The following is a 25,813-nucleotide window of genomic DNA, read 5'->3' as shown; positions in this document are numbered from 1 at the left end:
AAAAAAAAAAAATCCTTACCTTCTGTCTTGGAAATGATTCTAAATATTGCTTCCAAGACAGATGGGTGGTAAGGACTAGGCAACTGGAGTTGAGTAACTTGCCCAGGGTCACACAGGTAGAAAATGAATGAAACCAGTTTTGAACCCAGGTCCACTTGACTCCAGGACTATCTCTATCTACCTAGTGACCTAGTTTAACAGTTTCCTCATTCAGAGGCGATCCCAGAGACTCAGTATCAATTCTCTAGGAAACTTTCTTTAAGATTTTGGCCACTATTAAGAAGCAGGGCAAATTCTGAATGCACCATCTGGCCCTCCATTAATCACTCAATCAAAAAGCATTTATTAAGCATCTACTCTGTGCCAGGTACCATGCTAGCTGCTGGGGATACAAGGACAGATATAAGTATATGCAGAATAAATTCAAAGTAATTTGAAGGGATACCTTTTTTTTCCCCCAATTACTTTTATAAACTTTGATTAAAAGTTATATGACCCTATCACATTCCCTGGGTCCCTGTGAACTCTTTCCACAGAGAATTCACTTTGTTATATTACAAAGGGGCAGATTAGAAATGAGGTGAAATCTGAACTCAGACCCTTCCTAGCTATGTGACCTGTGGAGCTAGAAACCTTTGCCCTTTGCCCCCCTGGCAAGTAAAATCTTATTCCTTGTCCTTTAAGAATCTTTCTATGAACCATTAAGCCAATTGTATGGGGTAAAGAATAGCAATGGGAGATTAGAGTCATTACTCTTTTTTTTTTTTAATCCTTACCTTCTATCTTAGAATTAATACTAAGTATTGGTTTTGAGGCAGAGGAGTAGTAAGGGCTAGGCTATTGGGGTTAAGTGACTTTTCCAGGATCACACAGCTAAGTATTGTAATGATTAAAATTCTCTGGAGATTGTATATTTATTTATCAGTAAAGGTTAGAGAAAGATCACATGATCATCTGGCGACCCTAATTAAAAGCCATTCACCCTGCTACCTCACTCTGTTCTAAGAATCTTTAGCCAGAAAGAGAGTATATGGCTGTTTCATCCCCTTTCTTAATAAGGTCAATGACTTCACTCCTCCTTCACCTCTCTGGCTAGACAGACTTGACCTTAGTCCAGGTCAAAGCCAAGTTTTTGGACTCCAAGAGTGACTCAGTTCTTAGGGCCAGCCTCTTTTCAGAGCCAGGGAACCACAAGCCTCTGGCATTATCTCACAGTACATATGCTCAGGGTGGGACTGATATCAACCAAGAGTGAGTTTTCAAATGGAATCAAGGGGTACAATTTATATTAAATTCATACAATCCCCCCTCTGATTCTTTGGGAGATTAACATGCTAGTCTCACTAATGAATCATCCCATAGATAATATCTATATATTTCAGGATTGTCTTACCGGGGTACATAAGGGCACAAAGATATTATACATTTCATGGAGAGTCCAACTATAATTGATGTGTTTCTTTACATTAAAAACAATCAATAGGTACATTGACAAGGAGCCATTAGGGGACATTCTTCTTTTTGGCACAAGGGTTTTATAATCAGGATAAAATAAAGGCACATAGGAAGAGCAAAAGTAGATGGAGGGGGGGCAGCTGGGTAGCTCAGTGGAGTGAGAGTCAGGCCTAGAGACAGGAGGTCCTAGGTTCAAACCCGGCCTCAGCCACTTCCCAGCTGTGTGACCCTGGGCAAGTCACTTGACCCCCATTGCCCACCCTTACCAATCTTCCACCTATGAGACAATACACTGAAGTACAAGGGTTAAAAAAAAAAAAGTAGATGGAGGGCCCAACCCACCACAGTTCAGTTTATTATATCCAAAGTCTCCCTCAGAGTCTCGTGATATAGTGTTTGATTTCTGGGGATATCCTATACATAGCTGTCATCTTTTTAGTCTGTTTGGGATCATGATAGTTCTTAACAGCATCTTCTCCAGGAGATCTGCTTTCCTGGTCTAGGTTATTGGTGATCTCTTTCCCTAAAATTGCTTTTTTAAAAAGTCTATGGACTTTTAGGATAACTTCACAATCCTTCTTCAGGAGGGTAAGAAACTACCTAGGATCTGATCCTAATATAACTTGGTGATAACGCAAAATAATATTCCATCATGGTGAATATTCATTTATAGCAACCATAGTCTTGGTAAATGATGTATGACTAGGCTATTAGGTTACTAATCTAAAAAGGCATTAAATAATATATGGATCTCTCAAAAACAAGAGGAGATAAATATATATATTAAAATCATAACAAATCCCTGATACATATTCAAGGTCTTATGGAGCTGGTTTATATCTTACAAGTATATAGGTCAAGCACAACGGTATTGCAGTAACCCATTATGCCTAAAGAAGTTGTCTTACCAAAGAAAAGGAAAAGGACAAGTCCGACAAAAAGGAGAAGGTAGTCCCCTAGTCAGATTTCTATTTCAATCAAAGGGATAGTAAGCCAGAGTTAGAGCCAAATAGGGATATATTTTAGTCTCATGCCTTATAGGCTAAAACAGAGAAGGCTGACCTCAGAGACTTGCTAAATAGCTATTTCCCTGACTCCCCTGAGATAGCTCTTTCACTTTAGCAATTAAATTCACGCAATATCTGAGGCCATATTTGAACACAGGTCTTCCCAATTCCAAGTCTGGCTCTCTATCCATTGATCCACCTAGCTGCCCGGATGCTATTCCTTTTAATCCTTCTTTTACCAAATGAAGGAAAGGAGTGGAAAGCCAATAAGAGAATAGATGAAAATATGAGATTCCTCTTTTGACCCCTTTTGTGATCCTTGTGATTTCTTGTTGAAAAGTATTGTGGCCTTATTGAAAAGCTTTCAGTTTCTAGCTAACCAACAGTTAAAAAGTTAACACTCTTCCCCTTTGGCCAGGAATGCAGCTGGTACAGCCAAGGTCAAAACCTTAGCAGGGGCAATTCAACCCTGAGAAAAATATTCCCCGACTTGGCTTTCTGATAAGAACCCAGTCAAAATTCAGCCTTGGCCTTGTTCTATTCTGAAGCCAATGAGACCTTTTGTGTTTTGATATGACATAATTTGTAACTTCTGCGCATCTGCAAAGTTTCAGGGTGGTTCTTTTGTGTGAAATGAGTCTTGAAATATATATAATAAACTCCATGCTCCTGGAGACAGACATGGAAGCATGAGCTAAAAGATAACTCCCGTGTCCTGTTACTTCTTATCAACTAAGCCATCCTTATCAGATGATCAGAGATGATAAAAAGATCTGGAGAGAAAGGCCTAAGGAAAAAGGGTGAGGAGTGCCCTGTCCCCTACTATTTCAGGGCTAGAGTTGATTATTAGGGAGTAGCCATATCAGGCTGGATGTCCAGGGCTAATGGTGCTGGAAAGGGGTATGTGTGTATATGTTTCTCTCCTGTCTTAGGTCAGCTAAAGTTTAAGTGTTATTATTCAGTTGCATCTGATTCTTCATGATGCCATGAACAGTATCCATGGAGTTTTCTTGGCATAGATGCTGAGGGTTTGTCATTTCCTTCTCCAGTGGATGAAGGCAAACAGAAATTAAATGCTTGTCCAGGGACACATAGCTAGTAAAGGTCTGAGGTCAGATTTGAAGCCAGGACTTCCTGTCTCCAGACCCAGCTCTCTATTCACTGCTTCACACAATTGTGTGGTCCCATCTTTCAATCTAACAAATACACTTTAGATCTTCAAGTTCCAAAATTTCATTTTCTAACAAAACCCTGTCTTTCCAATTTTGTGATATCTTCACTCATATCAAACTTGTCCTTTGTATCTGAGGGTGCCCCTTCCCCTACCCCCTGAAAATTCAATACTCTGTTCTTTATGCAGCTTTGTGTTAGAAATCAGGCTGATATGGGTTCATTCTTGACCCTGCTTTATACTAATTTGCTGAACAGGGACAAATTGCTCAACTTCTCTGAACATCAGTTTTCTCGTCTGTAAAATATGGATGATAATAGTAATTGTATATAACTTATATATGTAATTTTGGGGGGGAATCAAGATGTGTATAAAATACTTTGTAAACTTAGAAGCTCAATGTAAATTTAATTTGCTGTTATTCTTCATAGTTCATCATTCCTTGTCACATCTCACCTCCCATGTGTTGGTTTATGTTTCCATGTGTCCACTTGGGCATGGTCTATCACTTAAGTGACTGTTGTTGGCTACCGCCCTGGAGCCCCTTGCTTCCCTGACATATGGTAATTCTAGGCTGATTAATCCTCAACCCTAGATAGTCCCCAACCTATGTGTCTGCTTCTGAACATGAAATGGAGCCATAAATTGATTGTGCATAACTCTGTTTGGGCCCTTACTGCTGCCCAGTAATCCTTCTCTTCTTATTGATTACCTGGCTCCTTTCCCTCAGTGATGTCTCAAGCCTCATCCACTCACCTCCAGTGAGCACTGCCTGCTTCCTTTATGAATTTACTGTATTTCAGTGAACAATAGTAATATTAACTTGACATAATAGAGTCGGCGCCCTACAGATGAAGACAAGAATCTAAGCAGCAGAGGTGAGGAGGGACAGCATTCCAGCCTAGACAAAGGCACAAAGACAGAATAGTGGAATGCCATGTGTGAATGTCACATAGCGATTGGACTGTCAGAGTAAACAGTGGATAGAGGGTTGGACTTAGAGTCAGGGAGACCTGCATGTAAATTCTGCCTCAGGTATTTAAGGGGATGAGCCTGGACAGTTTTCCCATTTGTAAGAAGAGGGGGTTGGGCTTGATGTCCAAGATGAGGTGTACAGGGTGTTTAGGGAAGATTAGCACCTTTGAAGTGAAGGCTTGATGAGCCCTTTTCAGCGCTATTTTCCTCATTTGGTGTCTACCTGCCACCCAACTCTTCTCTGTGGCTCCAAGAAGCTGTAGCATGTATGGCAGACACACTCAGGTAAATCTATCTTAGCAGATGGACTACGCCACAAGCCTCAAACCTGCTAATGAGTTAAGGGGATGTCTGTTCCAGGCATGTTAAGACTTTTCCCCACTGGAAGGAGTGGATGGGAACAATTTGTTGCAACCACAATGCAGAAGGGGACACCATGGAGTGTTTAGAGCCTACTCAGACACCAAAGAAGCTAAGGCCATCCACTGCATCCTGAGCCATCACTTGTCATCTTGACTTTTGCCTGGGCTTGGATGACTGGAAGAGAGAGAGAGGTGTACAGCTTTGTTCAATTCTTACTTAAGTCCAACTTATGCTTGAGTCAAAAGATATCCCCAGTTATGACATTTGGATCCTCTTCAGGTACAAAGGACAAGAACCAACAACCTAGAAGTTCTCTTCAAGCTTTAAAGGTAGGATCTTGTGTTAACAGAGAATCTAAAGTCTAAAAACAAAGTTTGGAGTCACATTGTTAAAGGATTCAAATGCCAAAATGAGGAGCTTGTAATTGGTCCTAGATGTTAAGGAGAGTCCTAGCACAGTGCTGGTGAACCTTTTAGAGATGGAGTGCCAGTTCTGTCCCTCCTGCCCCCTCAACAAGTGCCTAGTATGTCTTGCCCTTCCCCTTACCACACACACAGGGGAAATGAGGAAGTGCTCCCATTGGGCTGCTGTGTGGAGGGCAGGAAAAGTGAGGGATGTCCTCAGCCAGTGTAGAGAGGGGAGTGGAGTGGCCCTAGTGCTCCGCTCCCCTCCAGCTCTGATGCCTGTGAGCTGCCCACCTGACCCCATATGTGCTCCCAATGGCTGCTGGGCAGAGGGGCAGGGTATGGGAAAAATATCCTCAGGCACGGTGGAGAGGGGGAGGGGAGAAACTGCTGTCTCTGAAGGTGAATAGCATTTTTCATCAGACTCCTTTGGAATCATCTTAGATCAGTGATGGGCAAACTTTTTAAAGAGGGGGCCAAAGGAAAGGAAATGCTCGTCTGTCAATCTGTTTCTAAGGCAACTCTTTTGAAGTTTCATTATATTATATCCTACTCATTGTTTTTGTCAGATTAGGAATAATGTTGCATGGCCGGAACATTTCAGGGGGCTGCAGTTTGACCATCACTGTCTTAGATCATTATATAGATCAGAGTAGCCAAGTCTTTCAAGGTTGATCTTTGTTACAATATTGCTCTCACTGTGTATAATGTCCTCCTTGGGAGACTTGTTTTTGGGTAGGGACTTGGGGTTCTCTACAATTCTGGGTTTCTTCAGTCTGTTGTTAGCTCTCTAAATTCATTCTACTACCAGGCTTAGGCTCTTTGAGTATTATTATTTTTTTAATTGATCCCAGGGCTTGATGCAGTGCATTGTACATAGTGACTGCTTAATAAATGTTTGATGAATGAAGGAATTGTATTGGGGTTAGACCAGGAAGCACCAAGGCCAGTTAAAAGGCTACTTCCTTGGTCCATGCCTTTTCCATTCAGCTTTCTTTTTTCCCCACTTTGAATAAGGTTCTTCACAAACCTGTCTATAAATACTCTTGCTCCTTCTTCCCCTACCTCACAGAGCTGTGAAGGAAGTGGTCTGCAAATTTTTAATCACTCTCCAAAATGGCAGGAGTCAGATATCTGAGGTTTAGAAGTGGAAGGGATCTTAGAGGCCATTGAGTCCAGTCTCCCTCATTTTACAGATGAAGAAACTGAGACTGAGAGAGGTTAAGTGATTTAGTTTCAGGCAGTGATGGTAAACTTTTTAGAGACTGAATGCCCAAACTACAACCCTCATGCCACATATGAGTCCCCTATCTTACCCCAGACAAGGGAGGGAGGAAGCCCTCCCATTGGGCTGCTGGGCAGAAAGGCGGGTGATGGGAGAAATGCCCTCAGGTGCAGGGGAGGGGAGCAGCCTCCTCTGGAACACTTTGGCATGTGTTCCTTAGGTTCATCCACACGGATCTAGGGTCACCCAGCTAATAAGAATCTGCAGTAGGTTTGAATTCAGGTCTTCTTGACTCCCAGCTGGGCATTCTGGTCAATGGTTCACATATTAAGAGTCTTTATCCCCTTTCCAATACATTTTCCTTTCCTTGAAGAACTTTTCTTCCTTACCTCCCAGCCTTGGTTATGACAGGTTCCAATTCTCTCTCCTTTTCCTTGTGTATAATTAGAATTTTTGTACCCCATGACTCCATTTCCCAGAATCCCACTTTTGTCCTCATGTTACAACCTTACATTTTGGAGATAAAGTTTCTGTAACCCCGCCTCTCCTCTCTCTTCTCTCATGAATGCAGTTGGGAAAACTTCTCTTTACTTAGGCTTTACTTTTGTCTTTATACTTCCTCTACTTCAAGTAATTATTAATCTTATAAAATATAATACTTGGAGTTATCAGATATTAATTTTAACCTTACATTTTTGGAAACCACTATGGAAAAAGAATCCTTAATTTTCTTTTAAGAAAGCCTTTGAGTAAAGAATAAGGAGTAGATAAATTTTGCAAAGCCGCGTTTCTCTCCTGCCACAACCTTCTTGCCTCCCCTCCAGAGAACTCTCTTCAGAGTTTTCACTGCACTGCTGCCTCTGCCTCCCAGGTTTGACCAGACACTGTCTGGGGGGTCTTTGCTGTTTCTGCTGTCCGTGAGCTACTTCAGTTCCCGACATCACTCCCTTCACTCCTGCCGCAGTCTCCCTACCACTGATGTTTGCCTGAAGGTCTGAGAGCTGTGTGGAAGCACCTTCTTTTTCCTGCCAGAAGGATGAGATCCAAACCCCATTGGCCTCCCCCACTTCCCCCACACCCACATGGGTCTCAAGCCTGTGCTAGCCACTTTTCAGCAGGGGAACACAGCATGGAGCAGCCAATCCATGCTATCCATCCAAACCCCAGCCTGGCTAACCCAAGGGGGCTTCCATGCTCTTGGCTGTGGGGGTGGGGACTTAGGTGTCACAAGGCCACTGGCTTTACCCCTGGGGGGAGGGGAGAAAGGGTTACTCTTCCAAACCTCTTAACTTTAGCCAGTGCATACTAGGGTAGTGCCACCTATGAATAGGAAATAGAGATTGCAAGCATGGCCCAGTTTCCTGCCTATCTGTGACAAGTATCCACAAGTTTCAAAGGTTTTTAAATGTCACACAGCAACTTATGTGAATCCTAATGATAGTGGGTTTGTTTGCGATTGTCATTAAATGTGCTCTTATGATTTTGGGGATTTTGGTACTTTTTTGAATGTGCATTAGCTTCTGTACTACTGTTTTGAAAAGCTGTTACTTAGTGAAAATTATTTGCACTCACACCGTGTATCATGGCCAAGTTGAAAAGGAAATGGATCTCATTTTGGGGTGAGAAACCTTTGTATTCTGCCTCTACTTGGCTGACATTTTTTCACTGATTGTGAACTATATATTTTTTATTTAAAAACATTTTTATTATTGTTTTTTCCTTGTATGTGCAATAGAGTATTTGAGTTTTCTTTTTTCTCTGATTTTCTGTACTTGAAGAACATCTTACCAGTATTAATGGTAAGTTTAAAATGTCCATTAGCCCTAATATTAATGCATACCCCAAAGCTTTAGACTATGGAAACCTGCCATTAATTGTTAAATATAATGGAACTTTGATTAATAAAATTGTGTCACAAAAGAGTCACTGCATAGTGCCAAGGAACACAAAGTTAACCTGCACAGTGCCAACGAGCACAAGGTCAAGGAGACCAACCAATCCTGGTGAGATTGATGAGATTCTACTCCAAGACAGGGGACTTGAACTTATTTTGGGGTTCTAGGAAGTGGCTGTTTGCAAAGTCAGATGCAGGATTCCCTCATACCAGATCCACACTTCCACCAAGTACCTCAGTTTGGCAGCCATTCTGGCCCCCCTATCCCTGAGAACAAAGGCAAAATCAGACCGAAGAATGCTATTTCCTGTCTGTTTCAAAATTGAATCCCTTTTCTTTCTTTCATAGTGTGGCGATTTTCTGTAGTCCTGGCTGCTGAGTGCATAATTGCTACTACAGGCTTGTGGTACTTAAATCTCTTTAATTGGGCCCTAATTCAAGGACCTGTTATAGGTTTATTTTTCCTAATCTTAGAATTTTTACACATAAGACTTTGATATATTATATTTCTTAAATTGCTTTTTCTCTTTTAGTTGGATTTTTTGATGTTTTTGATTTCCTTTGACAATTGATTCATATACCCCATAACTTAGTCTTGTATCCCAGGGTGATCCATGTGTTTGTCAACACCCTCCTGGGGGGGGGGGAGGGCGAGGATTGTATTATTATCCTATAATGCAAAGTTTAAATGCTTTTGAGAGTAATTTTAGGATAAGAAATTTGCTACCTCCCCAAGAGGAAAAGTGAACTGTTTGGAGAAGGTGCCATGAAGATGCCTGCAGAAACCTCACACTGCACCAAAGGATCCAGAATGATCTTTGGCATGTGGTGAATTGAACTGTGGGGGTTGAATGTATTTGTTTTGAATGTACACTCTTATGCCAAAGGGGACTGCCCCCTAACTGTTTTTTTGTCAATGTACTTAACATTGTTTTTGTTCTTTTTCTCTTTTATTTCCCTCTTATCCCCAACTTATTGTAATTTCCCCTTAGAGAGTGTAATATTATATGTACCTCTAGTTAAAAATCTTTAGAGATGTAAGTTGGTTATGTGTACTGATTCCATGGGGAAACTTGGCATGTAAATCTGGAAGATTTCCAAATGCTCATTTTTTATTGGAATCACAGGGGGGATTGTGTAATTAGAATTTTGTACCTCAGGACTTCATTTCCTAGAATCCCACTTTCAACCTCATGTTACATCCTTATATTTTGGAGATAAAGTTTCTGTAACTCCGCTCTCCTCTCTTCTTCCACAAAAGCGATCAGGAAAACTCTTTACTCAGGCTTTACTTTTGTCTTTACATTTCCTCTACTTCAAGTGATTATTAATAAATCTTATAAAATATAATACTTGGAGTTATTGGATATTAATTTTAATCTTACTTGCATCATTGATATCGTTGCCCACTCAGGCCTCTGGACTGGCCTGTGTCTAGGCTTCCTCTACCTCTATGGGTGGGGATGTTTCCTTCTTCTTATGGCCCTGCCCCCCAGGTACAAGGAGCATGAGGATGGTTACATATGCCTGCAGCTGGTCTGCTACGAGAGTATTGAGCTAACTGAGCAGCTACTGAGGGAAAAAGAAGAGCAGGGGGCTACCGGGCCAGGGGCAGCACTGACTGAAGGCAGCCTTCAAGGTATTCTCCTAGAGCCTGGGCCTGAGGAGGAGGAGGAAGAAGAGGAGACAGAGGAGGAGGAGAGTGAAGAGGCAGCCTCTTCAGCATCTGCCTCCCAGGACTCTCCCAGCCCTGTCATTCATGTGCTGAACAGGACCAATTCCCAAGGCCAGCCTGAGACAGTCTATTATGTCCTGGCCCCAACCCCTGGAGTTCAGCCCCCTGGGCCAGGAGAGGGAGCCCCTGACCCTGATCCCCCGATAGCATCATGGAGAAACTGCACAGGACAGCTGAGGAGATGGGAATCTTGATAGAGTGAGGAGCTCGGGGGCCCACTCCCTTCAGGGTCCAGCTGAGCCATTGTTTTCCCACCCTGGATTTGAGATCGGCTCTTCTGTTTTTTTTATTTTTTTAAATTTCTTTATTTTGCTCTCCTCACATCCCTCTGCTATGGCCCACTCTAAAAAGAAGGGCCTTCTGAACCATCCTTGGTAATGAAGTGTGAGGTAGTGGTGTACTACATTTCCATGGTGTATAGTATGGTATTCATCCACAAAATCTCATGATATAGTGAAAACTCTGTGATGCAGAATTAGATATATTTTTAAAAAACCTCATGTTACAGTGAAGCTGCTATAAGTGAACCACAATATAGCAAGGGACAACTGTACATGGTTGTAATGGAATGCTTTTGGGCTATAAAAAACAATGAGCAGGATGAATTCAGAAAAACCTGGAAAGACTTCTAGGAATTGATGCAAAATGAAGTGAGCAGAATCAAAACAGTGTATACAGTAAGAAATGTTATATGATGATCAACTGTGACTGCCTAAACCATTATATCAGCACAGTGAGTGTCCAAAATAACCCACAAGGGACTCATAATGAAAATGCTATCCGCACGATAAAAATGCTTCCATTTTATTTCCTTCATGAGATTTCTGTTATATGTGTGATGTATGTCTTCTGTCACAACATGAGCAATATGGAAATAAGTATTGCATGAAAGCACTGGTATAACCTATATCAGACGATTTACCACCTTGGAGAGGTGAGGAGGAAGAAAATCTGAATCCTAAAATGTCAGAAAACAAACATGAAAGATTGTTTCTATATGTAACCACAAAAAAAAAGTCTAATACTTTAGAGACATGACAGAAAAAAAAGGAATACTGATATTCTTTGGTTTAAAAAGAATTGCAACTGCTATGCAGCCTCTCCCCAACAGGGATGATGCTCAGTTCTTTTAACTGTAGCTCCAGGGGCCTTCATACCCACCCAGGGAGCCAGTTAGCCAGCAAGAGGTCCTCAGGCTTGGATTAAGTCTTTCTATTGAACTCTTTTCCCCAACTGGGGTGTTTTAACTGTGAGGGAGAAAATTTCTTTCAGTTCCCTTTCCTCTCCCTTGAGGTGAATTGTAGACTATGCAAACCACAGTCTGGGTGAAGTCAGGAAGGCACTGGTGACCTTCATTATACTTTCTCCTCCCTTTTCCCAACAATTTTGCTTCATACTTACAATAGCAAAAAAATTTTGTGTGTTTAGATCTGAAAAAAAAGTCAATACTTTTTGATACTCTTATGATACTTGGTTCTTCCTTCATTAACCTTAGGTCTTCTATTAATTGTAGAAATATAAAAGGATGAATAGATGTAGAATCTGTCTTTTATTCTGTGGCAAAGTATGATTTCTCGGATCCCTTATAACTCTGAGATTTTTGTGACTCAGTCTTTTCTTATTCTGAGAAATGAAATTTCTCCAACCTTGGCCTATGAAAGAGTTTGAAGCTGGGACTCCTAAAAATAGTAAAGGATAATGTTTTTATAGAACCAGTAACAGTGAGGTTGGTACTTTCTTCTTCCTCTCTAAAAGCATTTAGTGCCTCATGACCACCCCGTGGCTCATAGACTTTCTCCTCCCCCAAACCTGCTCTCATACTAAGGGATTTCATATATATGGATGCTGTAAAAATAATAATAGGTGAGGGGGCAGCTGGGTAGCTCAGTGGATTGAGAGCCAGGCCTAGAGACGGGAGGTCCTAGGTTCAAATCCGGCCTCAGACACTTCCCAGCTGTGTGACCCTGGGCAAGTCACTTGACCCCCATTGCCTACCCTTACCACTCTTCCACCTATAAGTCAATACACAGAAGTTAAGGGTTTAAAAAAAAATTAAAAAAATAAATAATATTAGGTGAGCAATGCAAAGTGCAAGGAATGCTAAAGAGACTCTTGTCTATGAAAAATAAACTATTTATTTAAATATACATAAGGGGAAAAGGATTTCTAACTCTAAGGGATTCTAACTCCACCCAAATAAACTCCCAGGTCCTGCAAGGAACCGCTTCTCCTGTGGTTCACAGGCTATGCTAATCCTCCCTGATCTAACTAACCAAAGTTATACTATTCTAAATAAACCTAATCAATATAATGCTTAACTTCGCCTTTAAGTTATAAAGATAACCAAGGCTAGCTGGTTGAGTCTCCACAAGAATCAGGTTAGGACTCTGAGCCTTAACAGACTCAGAGTCCAAACCAAAGACCAGGTTTTCTTTGGTCTTTTCACAGTTTAACCAATCTTTAGACAGTAACAGATAAATGAATAGTGTTTCCCAAGTTGGAAAAGAAAATGCTCCACTCCTTCAAGTCTTTCCCTCAGACAGAGATAGAGAGAGGCAAAGATGTTACCCTCTCTAGCCCTGAGAGAGAAAGAAGCTGCTTGTGGCTCCGTTGACTGCCAGAAGCCCCTCCTGGAATGCCACACCCAGAGAGTGTAACTGTCATAGAATAACGGTTATAACTGCCACCAGTTGAAATTAACATGCTCTCTCAGTTCTATTTGAAATTCTAATACTTCCTCAAGCCAGCTTCTCTACTTCTTATCTTTAAACTAATAAAACAATACATATTTTCTAATATCATCCTTAATACTCATGAAAGATAAGCAACTCATACATTGTTAGTGGAGCTATGAAGTGATACAATCATTTTGGAAAGCAATATGGAATTTTGCAGATAAAGTGACTAAGATGTCTATATTCTTTAAACCAGAGACTCCATGGCTTTTATCACAAGGAAACCATCAATAAGGAAAAAGTCCTCATATATTACAAAATATTTATTAACAGCACTTTTTTTTTGTGTGATGGTGAAGAATTGGAAACAAAGTAGATGCCCATCATTTGGGGAATGCCTGAACAGTTGGTTTAAACAAGTGGTACATGAATATAATGGAATATTATTGTACTACAAGAAATGATATGTGTGATAAATAAATAGAACAGATAGATATGTATGAGCTGATGCAAAGTAAAGAGTCAAGAAAACAATACATACCATAACTCCAATAATGTAAATGGAAAGAACAACATACCCTGAAAAATCAAAAGGGAATATAACAGAATTATAAAGAACAAGTGGAATTTAAATGAAGAGATATAAGATGATATCCCCAACCTACCCCTTTATGGAGGTGGGGAGTTCGCAAGTGTTACACATTGCACATGCTTTTGAACTTTTTCCAATGTATTGGTCCATTGTACTATGTTTTCCTCTCTCAAAAAATGCTATGTGTCATATGGGATGATTGGAGGTAAAGAGAGGGAGGGATATGTAGGATACTGTGGTGATGGAAGAAACAGAAAATATCCACTAAAACTTAGATAGATAGGTAGATAGACAGAGGATGATAGATAAATAGGTAGATAGATGGATGATAGAGGTAGATAGCTAGGTAGATAGGTATGTAGATTGTATATATAGATAGATAAAAGGATGGCTGGATGAGATAGCCATCAGTAGATAGATGATAGAGATAGATGGATGGATGGATAGATAAGTAGGTAGGTAGAGAGGTAGAGAGGTAAATAGGTAGATAGATGATAGATGGATAGATGGATGGATGGATAGATAAGTAGATAGGTAGAAAGATAGATAGGTAGATAGATAGAAAAATACCACTCAAACACCCTTAGTTTCCCATTTCCCTGACTTATTCATTTCCTAGGACCTAATTTTCTACCCTACCTCAACTACATAGAGAGGATTATACTCTTGATCTTACTATAATATACAAGTGTTCTATTTCGGTGTTCATGATCTCTGAAAGTCCTTTATCTGATCATAATCTGTTGTCATTCTACTTTTCCCTCTGTTTTTCAATTCCTAAGTGTTTTTTGTCCTCGCTCCCCATCTCCTCACCCCTCAGTTCTTTCTTGCACCAGTACCTGGATACTTCCCCTTTGATGAACTACTGTCTTCTTCTGAAGTATCCTGTCTCATTATCTTATTGAAGATCTTTTTATGCCAAGCCCCATCTTGGGATTACTGCTGCCATCTGCTGCTTTCTTTCCTTTTTGCAAGCTACTAAATGGAATTGGAGAAAATCATTAAAACCTTGTTGAAAGTGGGTCTGCTAAAAATTGATGTTATGTAATCTCAATTGGGCCCTCACTGCTACAAGGCAAATCTTAACCACTTCCCTAATCAATCCACTATTCCATTTACCATAGGAGTTTACCAAACCTTTTTATCCGTGCTCAAACTTTCCCCAATACTTTCAGCTGATATTTTGGTCTTTTTTGCTGAAAAAATTGAGAGCAATAGAAAAGGACTTCCTCTTCTCCCTTCTACCTCATCTCACATCACTCAGATGCCTTCCCTCACTATCTCCTTCTTCATCAGTCTTGCATGAAGAGGTACCACTTCTCCTTGCCAAGGCAGCCCCTTTATATTCACAAATGATTCCATTCCATCCTGACTTCTTCAGAAGACTCCTGCCTCTATCATACTCATCCTCTTACTAACCTTTGGTCTCTCCCTGTCCAATGGCTTGATTGTCTAATGTCTCATGATTGATTCCCCTTCTGCTTATAAGCACACCCATATCTACTTATCCATCCTTGTTAGTTATGGTCCTATATTGCTCTTTTTATTTTCCTTTTTAAAAACTTTTACCTTCCATCTTAGAATCAATACTATGTATTGGTCCTAAGGCAGAAGAGTGGTAAGGGTTAGGCTTTGGGGGTTAAGTGACTTGCCTTCTGACACACAGGAAATATCTTAGGCTAGATTTGAACCCAGGACCTCCTGCTGCTAGGCCTGGCTCTCAATCCATTGAGCCACCTAGTTAACCCTTCTTGTTCTTCCTTCTTTTGATTAAATTCCCTGAAAAGTCTGCATACAATTGATGCTTTCATTTTGTTTCCTATCATTTTCTTCTTAACTCTATAGTATAGCATCCAACTTCATTATTCAACCAAAACGACTCTCTCCAAAGTTAGTGATTTCTTAATTCACAAATCCAGTGGGACTTTTCCCAGTTTTTATCCTTCTTGACTTCTCTGTAGCCTCTGAAAATTTTGTTAGTCACCCTCTTCTTCTTGATATTCTCTTCTAATTTTCGTGACACTGCCCTAGCCCTTCTCCTCCTACTTGTTTGTTCCTAAGCCTGTTTTATTGTCCTTCCCATTCTCCTATTCTCCTTTGTTGGATCTTCATCCATGTTATGTACTCTACTGGGTATCCCTGAAGACTCTACCTTGGGTCCTCTTCTCCTTCTATACTCTTTTCTTTGACAATCTCATTAGATTTCATAGATTCAACTATCATCTTTATTTTTTATTTTTTAAAATTTTTATTTTGAATATTTTCCCATAGTTACATATTTCATGTTCTTTCCCTCTCCCCCAACCGGCCCCCCTGTAGCCAATGCACAATTCCACTGGGTTTTACATGTATCATTGATCAAGACCTAATTCCATATTATTGAACAACTATCATCTTTATGCAGATGATTCTTAGACCCTTTTATGTAACCCTAACTTCTTTCCTGTAAGAATAAAATTAATATCCAATAATTTCAAGTATTTTATTTTATAAGACTTATTAATAATCACTTGAAGTAGAAAAAAAAAAGTTTTCCCAGCCGCATTAGCGGGAAAAGAGAGAGGGGTCGGGTCACACACAAACCTTATCTCCCTAATGTAAGGACTCAATGGGAGAAGGAACATGAGATGCTGAGATTTTGAGTCCTGGGGAGCAGATTCTAATTATACATTCTAGATCTCCAGTCTCAAATCTCCAACTGCCTACTGGAAAGCCACATCAAACTCATCATATCCAAAACCAAATTCACCTTTCCCCTCTTCCGAGCTTCCCTGTTACTGTCAAGGGGACTACCATTTCCAGTCACTTGGGTGTCAGCTTCAAGTCCTCACCCAAAAACCTCCCATATCCAATAAGACGACAAGGCCTGCTGATTCTACCTTTGTAGCATCTCTCCTATATATTCAAATTCTATCCTCTGACCCTGCCACCACCCGATGTAGGCCCTCTTCATCTTACACGTGTAACACAGGAGGCTCAGCCTGAGCGTAGCCTTGGGCCACAGAGCTGCTGATGCTTAGGCTGAGCCTCCTGCATTGTCCTATATAGGCTGTTTGTTGGTTACCCTGCTTCCAATTTCTCTCTACTCTAGTCCATCCTTCACTCAGCTGTTAAAGTTATCCCAAAGCTCAGGGCTGACCATGTCACTCCCCACCCCCTACATTAAATGAATTCCAGTGGCTCCCCATTGCCTGCAGGATGAAATATAAAATTTCCTGTTTGGCTTTTTTAAAATGACATAGGTCGGGAGGTCCTAGGTTCAAATCCAGCCTCAGACACTTCCCAGCTGTGTGACCCTGGGCAAGTCACTTGACCCCCATTGCCTACCCTTACCACTCTTCCACCTATAAGTCAATACACAGAAGTTAAGGGTTTTAAATAAAAATAAAAAAAAAATGACATAGGAGCAGCAAGGTGGCTCAGCAGATAGAGAGCCAGGCTTGGAGATGGGAGGTTCTGGGTTCAAATCTGGTCTTAGGACACTTCCTAGCTGGATGATCCTGGGCAAGTCACTTGACTCCAATTGCCTATGTAAGAATGAAATTTGGGAGATGCCATCGCACTTCCTATCTGCCTTGGACTGATATTTAGCAACAGTTCTAAGACAGAAAGTCTTTAAGAATTTAAATAAACAAGCAAAAAAAAAATGACTTCATCCATCCTACCTTTCCAGTCTTATGCCTTTTTTATTTTCCTCCACATATGGAGTAATCCACTGACACTGGTCTCCTTGCTGATCCTTCAACACGATACCTCATCTGACTCAAGGCATTTTCACTAGAAGTACTCAGACCTAGAATGCTGTCTTCACTTACCTCTCCCTCCTGGCTTACCTGGCTTCCTTCAACTCAGTTAAAATCCTACCTTTGAGGGACAGCTAAGGTGGCTCAGTGAAGAGAGAGCCAGGCCTGGAGTCAGGAGGTCCTGGGTTCAAAATTGACTTCAGATACTTCCTAGCAGTATGACTCTGGGTAAGATACTAAATCCCAGTTGCCTAGCCCTTACTCCTTCTTAGAAGTGATACTAGGACAGAAGGTAAAGGTTTTAAAAAAAAAAATCTTACCTTCTGCAAGAAGCTTTCCTGTGGGGAGGGTAGACGCTAAACAATAACTCTAGTTATTATCTAGACAATAACTCTAGCAACTATCAATAATATGGAATTGGGTCTTAATCAATGATACATGTAAAACCCTGTGGAATTGTGTGTCGGCTACAGGGGGGTTAGGGGGGTTTGAGGGAGAGGGAAAGAACGTGAAACATGTAACTATGGGAAAATATTCAAAATAAAATAAAAATTAAAAAAAAAGAAGCCTTTCCCAATCTCCTTGATGCCAGTGCCTTCCCCTGAGATTATTTACGATATATCCTGTCTATAACTTGTTTGTACATAGTTGTTGGCATATTGTCTCCTTCATTAGACCATGGATTCTTTTAGAGCAGGGATTATCTTTGTCTTTTCTTTGGATCTCCAGTGCTTACTTAATACAATATCTGGTATACAGTAGTTGCTTAATGCTGATTACTTTTACTTGACTTTCCTAATCAATCTTCCCTTCAAAAACTATCATCATCTGAGAGTAAGACTTGAGAATACCAGTCTTGCTCCTTCCTATTCTAAAGAGGAAAAGAAGAGAAAAAAAACCCAAAACGACAAGGATTGACATGGGAATCTGGAGGAGTAAAGGCTAAGAAGACCGAGTCATGGTCAAGTGACGGATGCTATGCTGATAGAAACTGTTCCTAGATTTGAAGGGAATGTACCTTTAGTTATGAGTAGGAGTCAGCTAGGACCAGATTGTCAGATTATATGAAGAGTAGCCTGGACCAATGGAAAGAAAACTAGCTGGGAACCAGGAGACTCTGCCTCTAACTAGCTCCATGACCTTGGCTGTAACTTCTCAGTGTCTTGGTTCCTTCATTTGTAAAATAAGAGGGGTAGACAGATCACTGATAAGATTCCCTTCAAGTCCAGCACAATGTAATCCATGATGGCTAAATAGCAAAATAAAATGCTCCCAGACTTGGACGAAATGTTGGTTCTTTTAAATATATCAGAATCTTGTTATGCCCCCCATTAATCCTTTTTTACCCACAGCAAAGATAGACCATGGGGAACCAGGCTTCATTTTATTCGTGTTTTCTGAGCTGGTGGTTAGGTGTGATTCCAGACTGATGGAGATGATGATTCCACCTGCCTAAAGGATAGATTTGGGGTGAGCTTTGGAGAGGAAAGGCATTTTTCATTCTTTCTTTCTTATTTTTTTAAACTCTTACCTTATATGATGGCAATGGAATACTGCTGTGCTGTAAGGAATGATGAACTGGAGGATTTCTACATGAACTGGAAGAATCTCCAGGAACTGATGCGGAGTGAAATGAGCAGAACCAAGAGAACATTTTACACAGAAAATGAAACAATCCAATGAAATGGACTTTGCTACTACAAGACAATCCCAAGGGATTTATGAGAAAGAGTGCTGTCCACATCAAGAAAAAGAATTGTGAGAGTAGAAATACAGAAGAAAAACATATGATTTATCACTTATTTACATGGTATATGATTTGGAGTTTTGGTTTTAAAAGATTGCTCTACTGCAAAAATGAATAATATGGAAATAGGTATCAAGTGACAACATTTGTATAACTCAGTGGAAGTACTTGTTAGCTCTAGGAGGTGGGGAGGGAGAGAAAATGAATCATGTAGACATGGAAAAATATTTTTAAAAATAAAAATTTAAATTCTTACCTTCTTTCTTAGAATCAATACTAAGTATTAGTTTCAAGGCAGAAGAGTGGTTAAGAGCTAGATAATCAGGGTTAAGTGACTTAAACTGGGTCACGCAGCTAGGAAATGTCTGAGGCCAGATTTGAACCCAGTATTTCCCATCTCAAGGCCTAGTGTTCTATCCACTGAGCCACATACTTACCCCTCTTTGTTTTTACTTCAAGAACCTTTTAGAGATGGAGTACCAGGCCCCAATCCCACCCCACTCCACCCCCCAGACCGAGTGCTGTGCCTGCCCCCCTCCACATTCTGGGTACCCTCTGCCCCCCCACCCTTACCCCACAGAGGGGAGGGAGAGAGCACTCCCATTGGGCTGCTGGGCAGAGGGGTAGGAGATGTGAAAAAATGTCATCAGACATGGTGGAGAGTCCCTCTGCCTTTGTAGTAATGAACACTATGGGGTGGGAAGGGTGGCCGGGTGCCCACAGAGAGTGCTCTGCGTGCCATCTTTGGCACCCCCGCCATAGGTTTGCCATCTCTGAGATGAGTGGTTCTAGGGAGACCCGTGGAGAGAGGAAGAGGCTCTGGAGAGCCATGTGAATGTGAAAATGCAATTCTCCTTACAATTCTGCAATATTTTATGTATTCTATAATTCTGTAATACTTTATAGCTATTCTGTTCTGATATTGTCTCCGCTCCACCCCACTCCACCCCCCATGATTTAAATTTCTGATCTTAGGCTGACTAAGTTGTAGATCCTTCTCATCTGCTCTGTTCTGATTCTGTGCTTTTCCTACAACAGGCCAAAGACCTGGGCCCAATCCACAGGCTCATGCCGTATAACTGTTCAGAACAACTTCTCTTTATGCTGACCTCTGCTCAATCATTCCTACGTGCAGAACATTCATGCTAAAAGCTGAGGTAAAGGACTCACGTCAATGGCATGACTGGCCATGATAGGGATCAAGATACGGGATGAAGACACCCTGGACAATTTATTGTCGGATGGCACTATGCCACTGGCATCACCTCTGTACAGCCAGCTACATCAGGGGTCCCCTCTCAAGTTCGTCTTCTTCTGGTGCTCACCAGAGATCAGCTTTGTTGTGAAACCGGATCCCTCTCACAATAAACCTTTTCTTCTATGGCTTGGAGACTTGGTTTTTGCTTTTTTGTGTCTTGGCTAATAAATTTTTCCCACAGTCACAGATATTTTAGGGCAAGTCAGCTCTTCAACACATTTCTGATACCTAATTTGCTTTCCAGAGAGTTTGAGATATTCCCCCTTGGGTGAGATTGGATCCTCTCTTTTTGCTAGCCTGACATGTTTTGCTCCCAGTGGAAGCAAAAAGCAAAAAAAAAAAAAAAAAAGTGGAAGCAAAATAGTTGAGGGTGGTGGTGTGCTCAAGATAGGCTTCTTGGGAAGCTTAAGCTGAGTCTTGAAGAATAGGGATGCTAAGGAAGAAGGGTAGGATGCAGAAGGTTCCATTTTGCAACCTTAGGGGAGGGCAGGAAAGAGAGGAATAATTATATCACTTACTATGTGCCAGGCACTGTGCTAAATGCTTTATCAATATGATTTCATTTGATCTTAAAACACTAAAGATCAATGATTATTTCTTTTGTTCATAATAATTATTTCTTAAAGTACCAACATTCTATTATATTTATGTACAACAATTTATTTCACTAGTCCCCTAGTTGATGGGCACCCACTTAACTTATAGGTTTAAAAAAAAATCTCTGATTAGTTTATTTGGGTTTTTGACTGCCTAAGATAATACTCTGCTGACTTTTTTTTTTTTTAAATCCATACCTTCTGTCTTAGAATTGATTTTAAGTATTGTAAAGGGAACCTCTTCCTCTCAGTATCATGAACTTTCTGTTTGTCTGAGTCAGCCCTAGGAGCTTGACCTGGGACATAGAATTACAAGTCCAGGTCAGAGAAACTTTGATTGGTTCCTGGGATGTGTTAGACCTGCACAGAGAGAAAGAACGTGATGTGGAAAAGGAGGACTATAAAAATGAGACCGTAGAGGAGGCTGGGGTTTTTCTTTGGATATTTTTGGCTGGGAGCTTGTCTGTGACTCTGCATTGGTGGCTGGGGCGGAAGGCCACTCTTGTGGGCTGGTAAGATTAGGGTGGCAGGCTGGGAAATATTTTTTCCATTTCCTTTCCTCTACATCTTTCTTAAGACTATATATTAAAATGTAATTGTTAAAAGCTACTATCAATCTCATGACTTAAGGGTTAATTATTTTATAAATGGCGACCAATTTTTTATTAATATTATATTTCCAAACCAACTTCTGAATATTACATTAGATGTAATATTAGTTTTTCAATATTACAGTATTGATTCCAAGGCAGAATAGCAAGGGCAACCGAGGTTAAGTTTGTCCAGGGCCACACAGCTAGGATGCATCTGAGGCCAGATGAACCCAGAACTGATGTCTTATCCACTGAACCACCTACCTGCCCCAACTCTCCTGACTTACTAAACCCCAGATCTCGTCAAGAAATTGTTTTCTAATCATATTTCTCCTATCTTATGCTTATGTGTTCATTTAAAAACCCAACTGTAAGAATGTACACATATTCTCATTTGTTGTTGTTCAGTTGTTTCAGCCCCATCCAACTCTTCATGAAGGCATTTAGAATTTTCTTGGCAAGGATACTGGAGTCTTCAAGTTCATTTTACAGGTGAGGAAACTAAGGCAAACAGGGTTAAGTGACTTGCCATGGTCACATAGGTCTGAGATTGGATTTGAAGTCAAGTCTTCCTGACTGCAAATCTGTCGCTCTATCTTCTGTGTTATGTAGTTGTGGTTAACAAGCCTCTGTTGAATTTGAAAGCAGGGATATTTTCTTTCTTTCTCTCCTCCCTACTTTCTGTCTTAGTAATAGCTCTAACATAGGCAGGCAAACGGGTTGACTTGCCCGGGACAACATAGCTAGTGTCTGAGGTTGGATTTGAACTCAGGTCTACCTGAATTCAAGCCTGGGGCTCTATCCACTTTGCCACCTAGGTGTCCCCATGGTCTTATTTTTCTGTCTTTCCAAGTAGAGTGCCTTGCCCCTAGGCAGATGGTTAATGTTTGTATTCATTCAACATCTTCCCCCAGACTCTAGCTGCTAGGCAAAACCCATCAATTTAAAGAACTTCTGGAGCACTGCATCTCCTCCACCTACCTCCCCCTCCTACCCCCAACAAAGAGATTATACACAGAGAATGCCAGTTAGTGAGTTTAATGAAGGAGAACGTGTGGCAGTTGGGACACTGTACAAAAATGGCCCCCTTGCCACCTCCCACAACCAAGAATCTCTCCTTTCAAAGAAGAGATGATAGTGAGTGCCAGTGAGGAGGAGTTTGATGGCAAGTAAAAGGCAGTCTGGACTTTGGGCATGGATTATCCTTGGAGCTCCACTTGTCCCAGTGGTCAGAGGTCAAAGAGGACAGACATCATTTCTGCAAGGGAAAAAGAAAAACAGAGCTAACTTTGAGGGTGTGAAGAGGGCAGCCTTTCCCAACAGCAGGCTAGATAGCCCCAGGGGAGTGGGCTTTCCAGAAATCTAGAATTGTCAATTTTCAGAGCTGGGAGAGACCTAAGAATCCTCATTTTTATAGGCAAGGAAACTGAGATCCCAAATGGTGAAGTGACTTGCTAAGGTCATGATGCTTTTTTGGGGGTAAATTAAAAAATTTTTATTAGAAATGTTTACAAGAGGATGGAGAATAGAGAAATGCAAATTAAAGATACCACCTCACACCTATCAAAGTGGCTAATAGAACCAAAATGGAAAATGATCAATGTTGGAGGGGATGTGGGAAAATTGGGACATTAATGCACTGTTGGTGGAACTGTGAACTCATACAACCATTCTGGAGAGCAATATGGAAGTACACCAAAGGACCGTAAAATTATGCATACCCTTTGACCCAATAATATGGATCTGTATCCCAGATTGATCAGAGAGATTGGTGGAAAAGGCCTTACCTGTACAAAAAATATCGTTAGCAGCTCTTTTTGTAGTGGCAAAGAAGTAGAAACTGAGGGGGTGTCCAGCAGTTGGGGAATGGCTGAACAAGCTGTGGTATATGATTGTAATGGAAAACTTGTGCCATAGGAAATGATAAACAGGATGAGTTTAGAAATGCCTGGAAAAACTTATATATGAAATGATGCAAAGTGAAGTAGGTAGAACCAGAACAAAAATTCATGACGGTCAACTGTGAAGGACTAAATTTATCAGCAAAACAAGGTTCCAAGATAACCCCAAGGGACTCATGATTAAAAAAATCCAATAGCCTCAGTCATAGGAGAATCCGACTGCAGATCAAAGCATGCCTTCCTTCACTTTATTTCCTTCATGTGTTTTTTATTGTATATGTGATACGTATCTATAGTTACAACATAGGGAATAAGGAAATGTGTATTGCATGAAAGCGATAATAAAACCTATAGCAGACTATTTACCATCAGGAGAGGGGAAGAGAGTGGGAGGGAGAGAATCTGAATCACAAAATGTCAAGAAACAATTGTTGGCGGCATCTAGATGGCTCAGTGGATTGAGAAATCAGGCCTAGAGATGGGAGGTCTTAGGGTAAAATCTGGCTTCAGACACTTCCTAGCTGTGTGTCCCTGGGCAAGTCACTTAACCCTCATTTGCCGAGCCCTTCTTGCTCTACTGCCTAGAAATCAATACACAGTATTGATTCTAAGACGGAAGCTAAGGCTTTAAAAAAGAAAAAAACACGGGGGCAGCTGGGTAGCTCAGTGGATTGAGAGCCAGGCCTAGAGACGGGAGGTCCTAGGTTCAAATCCGGCCTCAGACACTTCCCAGCTGTGTGATCCTGGGCAAGTCACTTGACCCCCATTGCCTACCCTTACCACTCTTCCACCTATAAGTCAATACACAGAAGTTAAGGGTTTAAAATAAAAAAAAAAAAAAAATTAAAAAAAAAAAAAAAGAAACAAACAAACAAAAAGGAACAAAAATTATTTGTAATTTAAAAAACAAACAAAAAACCCCCAAGAGGATGGGGAAAAGAAAATAGGTAAATAGAAGTAGAAAGGCTAGAGGAGAGAAGAGGGGCTTGGAAGATTAGGGAATCTTTTAAAATGTTTTTGTAATTTATTTTATTTTTTTACATACTGCTTTCTGGTGGGCAGAGTCAGGGCTTCCGGCTTCCTGTCCAGTACTCTTTGCATCTGCTAAAAGCTGAGGCTGAAGCTGGGCCTCTTCCATTCCCCTCTTACCTGGCTGACTCATACACTTTTGGATGCTGTGGAGCTGAGCAGCTTCCAAAGCCCTGGCCTCCTGGGAAAAGCGCCGGTGTCCTTCCTCGGTGAGCCGCCACCGGTAGGAGCGAGGGCGACTGGTTTCCCCCTCTGGGCTCACTGGGGCCTTCTCAAAACTGCCTCGAAAGCAGAGGTTGTGGCGAACGGTGTTTTTCCATCCTTCTGGAGCAGTCTGGAAAAAGGGGAAGTGCTTTCTGCAAGAGAATAAACAACAGAGTTAGCTGAACCCAGAATTCCTTCTCTGGCCAATCACCATCACGAAGTGGAGCAAAGGGCACAGCCTGGGGGTCCGGATTTGAAACCCAGACAAGACCTCCTTCCTTTTGTTGGGGAAGGCAGGAATGGGTGTGGAATGCTTCCTCCTCTGTTATCTGTCCGGCTGGCCTAACTTTTTCTTTGTTAACAGTGGGAAATGACTACTCCAAAAACAAAAACATTCATAAAACAAACATTACTTAAAAGAAATAGAAAACTCTCTGGGCCTCAATTTATTCATATGTAAAAAGAGAATAATATTACTTGTATTACCTACTTCTCCAGGATATGTTCTGGTTTGTTTTTTTTAATTATTATATATTTTTTAATCCATACTTTCTGCTCTACTAACAACCTTAAGACTGAAAGGCAAGGGGCTTAGGTAAATGGATTTAGGCGACCCGCTGGGGAAGTACGGAAGATCAAACTTGAACCCAGGACCTCCCAACTCTAGGCCTGACACTGTCTCCACTATACTACCTTGCTGCCTCCTTTTCAGAATGTTGTAAGGGAAGCGCTTTGCAAACCTAAAAATGCTACATGTGTGAGGAGTTATTCTTTCATCTTCTATTTGATGCTGTTGGGACAGAAATAGTCCTGGGAGAAGTTGCTATCCTATTAATGTTCTTTTGTATTTAACTTTCAGCAGACTATTGCACAGATGGATAAAACAATTCCTTTATATATATATATATATATACATATACATATATATATATATATATATATGTAATTAAATTAAAATGTTGGGAAAGAAGCATGGATTCAGCCCTTAACTCTGTCCTAAGTGCTAAGGATACAAGTCTAATCAGAAAGGTATTTCTTGCCCTCCAGGAGCCGCCATTCTCATGTAATTCTTCAATTCCACAATACAAAAGGGAGATGGAAAGGAAGGAGAGGGATGGAGGGACCACTGTAGGGAATGCTTGTTTCTGAAGTCTGAAAGCCAAGAACAAGGCTGAGAAGGAAAGGGGGATACGTCTGGGATCCCATAAAGTAAGTCTAAAGAGAGAAGGGGACAGAGTTTACAAAG

At 40.9% G+C, this 25,813-nt stretch overlaps 1 protein-coding gene across 1 annotated transcript in view; it reads right to left on the bottom strand.

Moving 5' to 3' along the window:
- Window positions 1-22,461: 22,461 nt before the first annotated feature.
- The window catches only part of FOXR1 (forkhead box R1), a 26,757-nt gene continuing 23,405 nt past the window's right edge, over window positions 22,462-25,813 (bottom strand). Inside the window, exons 4-5 of the mRNA XM_044666373.1 lie at window positions 24,484-24,719; window positions 22,462-22,691 (exon numbers count right to left, since the gene is read on the bottom strand). Of these exons, the coding sequence (XP_044522308.1) occupies window positions 22,663-22,691; window positions 24,484-24,719 (265 nt within the window). The 3' untranslated portion in view covers window positions 22,462-22,662. The remainder of the gene's footprint in view (window positions 22,692-24,483; window positions 24,720-25,813) is intronic.

This window comes from Gracilinanus agilis, chromosome 3 (assembly GCF_016433145.1).
Source record: "Gracilinanus agilis isolate LMUSP501 chromosome 3, AgileGrace, whole genome shotgun sequence".
NCBI classification, from domain to species: domain Eukaryota; kingdom Metazoa; phylum Chordata; class Mammalia; order Didelphimorphia; family Didelphidae; genus Gracilinanus; species Gracilinanus agilis.
Note: the sequence above shows the minus strand (reverse complement) of the source record. Positions and strands in the feature narration are given on the sequence as shown.